Source organism: Schistocerca piceifrons, chromosome 1 (genome assembly GCF_021461385.2).
Source record: "Schistocerca piceifrons isolate TAMUIC-IGC-003096 chromosome 1, iqSchPice1.1, whole genome shotgun sequence".
NCBI classification, from domain to species: domain Eukaryota; kingdom Metazoa; phylum Arthropoda; class Insecta; order Orthoptera; family Acrididae; genus Schistocerca; species Schistocerca piceifrons.
The window spans coordinates 72,248,552-72,255,316 of NC_060138.1; the positions used below are offsets into that span (position 1 = coordinate 72,248,552).

Below are 6,765 nucleotides of genomic sequence, written 5' to 3' on the forward strand. Positions count from 1 at the left end.
GTTAAAATATAAAATCCCCTTGCAGTTGTTGCATATAGCCGAGCACTTTACTGACGCTTTCTTGCAGAAACAATCTGTTGGGCATGAAATCTTTCGCGTGTGGGATATTGTGATGAACAATTCGTGGGGTATGGGTGGTTGGGTGGTTGCGCTGCCAGATCTGAATTTGCAAGCAGACCGTTAGGGAGTTCTGACGAGCGGTGGCAAGCATACCAAACTGAAGTTATTGTATCTCCAAAAACCTCTCTGGCTCTGTAGCAGACGAATTTCATTGAAATGTTGTAAGCTGCCACCCGTGTCTTATCAGGAGTGACGTAAAATTCGATTTTACTATATCTAGGAAATGTAGATGTGGTGTCACAGCCACTGAAAACATAAAGAAATAACACATGTTTTTGACTTCTTGAGAAAGCTTACAACTGTTGCCAGTGTACATGAATGTTTTTTGACTCCCTTTCCAGGTTTCATAAGGAAGCTATTGGTGCGCAGCTCTCTACGCTGACTACTATTAGCTATGTTGTCACTTAACAATACCAACAAATTAATATCTTCACAGCAATGGACGTTGCCTCCCTGTCTCGATTTTTCTATGACTGTATCAACAATCAGGGAGCTTGCATCCTCATTAGGCTGTTTGACTCTTCACCACATGCTTTTGCCGTCAACACCGAGATAAGACGGGTATTGTTAAATTGGTTTATTAAGAAAGATTATTTTGGCATAGGCGGTGACATTTTCTCATGAAATAAAGCAAAAGCGCATGACATAGCAGGGGTACTTCGGGCACGTTCAACAGATTTTGTCCTTTTCTCCAGCTCTCTCCTCAGCATATCCATAAAACACTGTAGTATAATCGATTCCAAAGCGTTCTTTGAGGTAGTATTTGTACTTTTCAAGGATGGAGGAACTTCCGTCAACTGCTCCATTCTCTTTCCTTCCGCTTTCCTAAAACCACCTTGACAACTTGGGGTACAGCACCGCCTTGGCTCCGTCCCCGGATCTGCCTGCTCCGTGACCTTTGTCGATTTCCCAAGGATGGTACCCCTTCACTTGTTTATCGTCGGGCATTTGCTGCTCTATGTGCACAAATAACAGACGCCACATTTATTTACACCGACGGCTCGAAAACATCGTTAGGTGTAGGGAGTGCCTATATTGTTGGCGACACCCCAAATCACTTTCGGCTTCCCGACCAGTGTTCGGTTTATACTGCGGAGCTTTACGCTGTTCTCCAGGCTGTCCACTACATCCGCCGCCATCAGCGGATACAGTACGTAATCTGCTCAGATTCTGTCAGCTCTCTCCTCAGTCTCCAAGCTCTTTACCCTGTCCACCCTCTCTGGTCCACCGGATTCAGGACTGTCTGCGCTTGCTCCACCTGGGGGGCGTTTCGGTAGCGTTCCTTTGGCTCCCGGGACACGCTGGTATCTGTGGCAATGAGGCGGCCGCTATAGCGGCCAAGGCTGCAGTCTCTCTTCTTCGGCCAGCTATTCAGTCGATTCCCTTCACCGATCTATGGAGCGTTTTATGTCGTCGAGTTGTTCTTTTATGGCACGCGCATTGGTCGACACTTCCTCATAATAAATTGCGGGACGTGAAAGCTCTTCCCTGTGCTTGGACCTCTTCCTCCCGAACGCGTCGTCGGGAGGAGGTAATTTTAACTAGACTCCGGATAGGGCACTGTGTTTTTAGCCATCGACATCTTTTAAGCGGCGATCCTCCCCCACTCTGTCCCCACTGCTCTCAGCTGTGGACGGTAAGACACCTTTTAATTGAGTGCCCCTATTTCAATCCGTTACGCTCCGGTCTACAGCTATCGCCTGATATATCGCCGATTTTAGCAGATGACACGCGCTCAGCTGATCGCGTTCTCGAGTTTACTAGTGCCAGTGAAATGACGTCAGTCATTTGAAGCTTTTTTTGGGGACAACCAACCCCTTTCTGTAGTGGATTTTTAAGCCTTCCTTCTGCTTTTAGTTTCTCCATTTATATGACTTTCGTTCCCATTGCTGCTGGTTTCCATTTTCGGTTTTTCACTGTTTCCTAAGTCACGGACCGGGCGGTAATGACCATAGCAGTTTTGCGCCCTAAAACCAAAACAAAACAAAAAATAATAATAAGGATGGAGGAAAACACTTCATAAGTATTCCAAACATATCGGTGTAAGGCGAACCCAACGTCAAGGACGATGTCCGTGTTGCTTGTGATTTTAACACTGACTGGATTGGACAAATTAGAGAGATCCTATTCTCTCGTACATTATTTCGTCCTCATCAAAAAGAGTTAATGTAGATGGGGTTGGTTTTGAGACGAGGTATGACTCGAGCTATTGTGGTGACTCCATGTGGAACAGGACTGACCGGAAGAATGTACCAGGACTGACAGGGAGGAGTCCAACATTCATTTTGACTGTACACTTCACGCCTCGTAGGCATACTACTCGGTTCTTCCTCAGGAAATGGACTTCCTTAAAGGTTTCCTCTTGAATATTTCCTATGCTTCTTATCGCTTTTGTTGCATAATCCTTGCATTATTACCATAAACACAGTCAATGAACACAAAACACTGTAAATTACATACTTCAATAATTAAAGTAGTAAATAAGCTAACTACCTAGGTAAACATGCCTCTAACTAAATTGCCCTTAAATTTCAATATTTGGACGAATGAGTGTGATTTGGGTGTGAGAAGTAATCTGATTTTACAACAAAGTATGATGAGGAACCAGCGCTAGGTATACTCTCACGTTATTCAAATGGTTCAAATGGCTCTGAGCACTATGGGACTTAACGTCTGTGGTCATCAGTCCCATTGAACTTAGAAATACTTAAACCTAACTTACCTAAGGACATCACGCACATCCATGCCTGAGGCAGGACTCGAACCTGCGATCGTAGCAGTCGCGCGGTTCCGGACTGAAGCGCCTAGAACAGCACGGCCACCGTGGTCGGCACTCTCACGTTATTATCCGTATCTCTGCAAATGAGTGAATCAATTTCAAAATTTAGGAGCCCTTTTTTACGGCGAATTTGATGCTCTACAACTTTCACCTATGAAACTTCTGATTTGATGTAGCCGTTTCTTGAGTCAAGGGCGGTGGAACATGAGCATAAATCACTTTTCCACCAATATGGTAAAAATTGCCGAATTACGACGATCGCTTTTGGCTAAGGATAAACTGATTTAAGATTTTAAGTAGCTCATTACAGGCTAAATTGTATTCTCTTCCATTTAGTGTTTTTTGGATGTATCGGCTTCGAGTTATAAGCGAAAAACTGAAAAAATGTGGTTTTTCGGGCCTAAAAAGTGTAGCGCAACCCAGAAGTCGTCGCAGACTCTTTTAACTCCTATATGGGATGCCTAACGGAAATTAAAAATATTTCGATCTTGTTCATATTTATTGGTCAACGCGACCTTTTTCTGGTTATATTTCCTGTGCTATATATCTGGTTTTGTACTCGTGGAGCAGCATTTGGCAGGAAATAATGTGTTTCCCACCACTTCACAGAGCGTGCAATTTTGGTTATTGTGCACTTACAAATCGATCTCTTCCTGCTGTTGCTTGTTACATCTACTCCATCTCTTATTAATCATACATGTGAACTGACCCCTATTAATGAATAAAGGCGAAGAAGCGTACAAGTGACGTGCAGTCAACAAATCTGAACTCCTGTGTGGATCTTTCAATGAATATCAGCTTAACATAAGTTTGCCCTACAATTAGTTTTTTAGGGTCACCTCCCTTTGGGTCGACTCAAACTGCTACTTATAGATATATTCCGGCGGATACTGCTAACAGTGATGTATTGCGTAAGCACACAGAAATCGAATGCATGGTCGATATATATGCTGTAGCACCACTTCCCCCTTTCCCTCAGCATCCACGCTGCCCATCTCACTGTACATCTCAACATTGCGTATGGTATCTTGAGGAAAAAACGCTCACGTTCACATTTGACTTCAACCCCTTGAGTCCACGTAGGAAAAGCTGTTCCTTTTACTAAAGAAGCTACGTTTGGCAAGACACAGGCGGGCCGTGACAGGAGGAGGAGGCCATTATTTCTCCAATTGAGGTCAAATGTTAAGCGAGGTTTGAGGATGAGGACATCAAAAAGATATTCCAATTCAATATCACACTTGACACAAACATTCATGTGCCACTATGTCCTTCACCACCGATATTCCTCTTGTAAAACGGTTGTGAGTTATACCTAATACAGCACAATATCAGCCCAGATATGCCACCAGAATCTTAAACTCCCCACCAAACGCCCACACTGTCCATCACACTGCACAGCATATAAATCCGAATCATACTTGAGGATATGTCACTCACGGTGACATTAGTCCAAATTAAAAAAAGGTAGTGCTTATGCCGAAAATGGTGAGAGGAAGGCATGCAGCCTGTAAAAGGAGGAGGAGGCGATTATTTCTCCAGTTTAGGAGAAATGTTAATCTAAGTTGAAGCGGAGGACGTTAAAGCGGGTACTCGGATTCAATACTGCCAAATCCCGTTAAAAGTGATGCACGCTACAATGAAGAGGTGTCCCCAGGAAGCCGAAATAAGAGTAGAACCTTATTACACAGTACCTCAAGCAAATACTGCTGAGACACCTTCTGAATTAATACAAGTAAAGATGGTCTTGACATGAAGATAAGAGTATAACACAAACGTAATAACTGTTCCTACATCTCGAAGCAGAGTTTACTGTCTGTCCTAATAGAGTAACACCGACGGATGTCAGAGTCCGTATACTCCATGGACGAAGCAGCTCGGAGGGTTGGATGTGGTATGTAAAGACGTAAGGTCTGACAAACGTGGGGCGTGCTGCGAGGAATGGGTTTTTAGGTTCAACTTACTCTGTCGGCTCTTAGCCCAGAGAACAACTACTGTGAACATCCAGTATCGAATGACTGGTGAGCGGCTGGACTGCATCCTGTGAGGCCGACCAACAGGCAGATGAGCGGAAATCGTGCCAGTGTGAACAGGCTCGAGGTGGCGAGCTAGTGCCAGAGATAACATCACTATATCTGGCGGATTTGGTGCCATCAGATACAGCAAAGGCTGCTGCAGGCTTAACGGACTGCGCCTAGAGATGGCGGAAACTGCGGTACAGAGCTGTGTTGTTGGTGGCTCGTTCCAAAGGCGCCAGCACACTTCTCTTTCCTGCGAAGGAGAGATGGTGGAGCTGTCCCAATTTATTATCACAGTGGACATAAACTTTCGTTTGTCACAATGTGCTGCACGATCCATATTCCTCTTGTACAAAAGTTCTGAGGGATAAACAGGAATCCTGAGGCGTCCCACTTTCAGCTCAGGAATGTCAGAATTTTCAGTAACTTAAACCCACCTGACAGCCTCAACCGTTCTTCACACCGCACTTCACAAAAAGTTGCAAGGTAACTGAGAAGGTGTAGGACACATTCGCATTTGACTTAGCCTCCGAATTCAGTTCGAAGAAGCTATTTCTATTGCCGAAGAAATCTATTTGGTGAGATGAGGGAGGGCTGTAAGGGGAGAAGGACGCCAACATTTCACCTATTAAACAGCTGTTTGAAGCTGCGTTTAAAGTTTATGATGTTACTAAAGGTATTAGAGCTTCACATTACAGTGGATACGAATTTTCATTTGTCACCACGTGCTGCGCAATTCATGTTACACTTGAAAATTATTTCTGAGACATAAACACGTGTCTTGAGACGTTCCATTATCAGCCCTGGAATCTCACAACTCTGCAAACTTTCACCCCATCTGAATTCCCAAAATGCCCACCGCGACATACGTCACACCAAAACGAGTGGTACTAGAGGAGACGTCATTCTCGCTGGCATTTTAACCAATGGTTTGGGATCGGAGAAGCTATTGTTATTGCCGATGAATATTCACTCTTGAGAGGAAGGAGGGCTGCAACGGGAGGAGGAGGCCGAAATTTCCCCAAAAAAGGAGAAACATCGAGCTTGGGTTATCGTTGAGGGCGTTATTTACTGTATTCCAACTTAACAAAAACAGCGGACACAAATTTTCAGTAGTAACCACTTGCTCCATGACGATACTCCTCTTGTAAAATAGATCTGAATCACCAATGCCAACCCTAATACGTTCCACTATGAGCCCACGAGTGCAATAATTCACCAAACAATAGCCCTAGATATCACCCAACTGGGGTGCAAAACTCACACGTCTCTCGCAGTTGTCATACGTATTGTGTGCAGCCGATCCTATTCTCTGGGTAATCAGTTACATCTATCTCCCAAAAGCTTCTTCTCCGAAGACTATAGCGGATTACAGGATTTATTAAGCTACGTCTCTATTCTTGAAATAATTTGTGTATTCGTGGAACACTTTCAGTTCATTCATGGTACATTTTGAACTCTCATCACAAAGCAACATTTACTCTTTTTTCACATAAGTATGTAAACTCTGGTAAGCCAACTGAGGTCTTTAAACGTCAGACTCGATAAAACACAAGTACAACATCATAGATTGTAACAATCCATTAAATTATGGACATCACATGAGTCCTGCCTCATGCAGAGCTAAGGCTTGAAGTAAGTTAAAAGTATACAGTCAATTTTTTTCTTTTCTTTTTCTACAGTAATCACTTTCAATAACACATCAAAGAATATTACATAATTATTCCTTGAGTTTTCATCACGTCTTCTGTGGCGCTGGCGGCAAAAACTCGTCGTCGTCAGTGACTCGCCCCTTTTAATAACAAACTTCCGACCTGCACGTAGAAACAGGTGGATCGGTAGAAACGTTCT

General features: G+C 43.8%; 1 protein-coding gene across 1 annotated transcript in view; it reads left to right on the top strand.

Moving 5' to 3' along the window:
- LOC124777277 (prostate-specific antigen-like) overlaps window positions 1–5,094 on the top strand; it is a 72,936-nt gene extending 67,842 nt beyond the window's left edge. Inside the window, exon 5 of the mRNA XM_047252651.1 lies at window positions 4,957–5,094. Coding sequence (XP_047108607.1) covers window positions 4,957–5,094 — 138 coding nt within the window. The remainder of the gene's footprint in view (window positions 1–4,956) is intronic.
- Window positions 5,095–6,765: the final 1,671 nt, after the last annotated feature.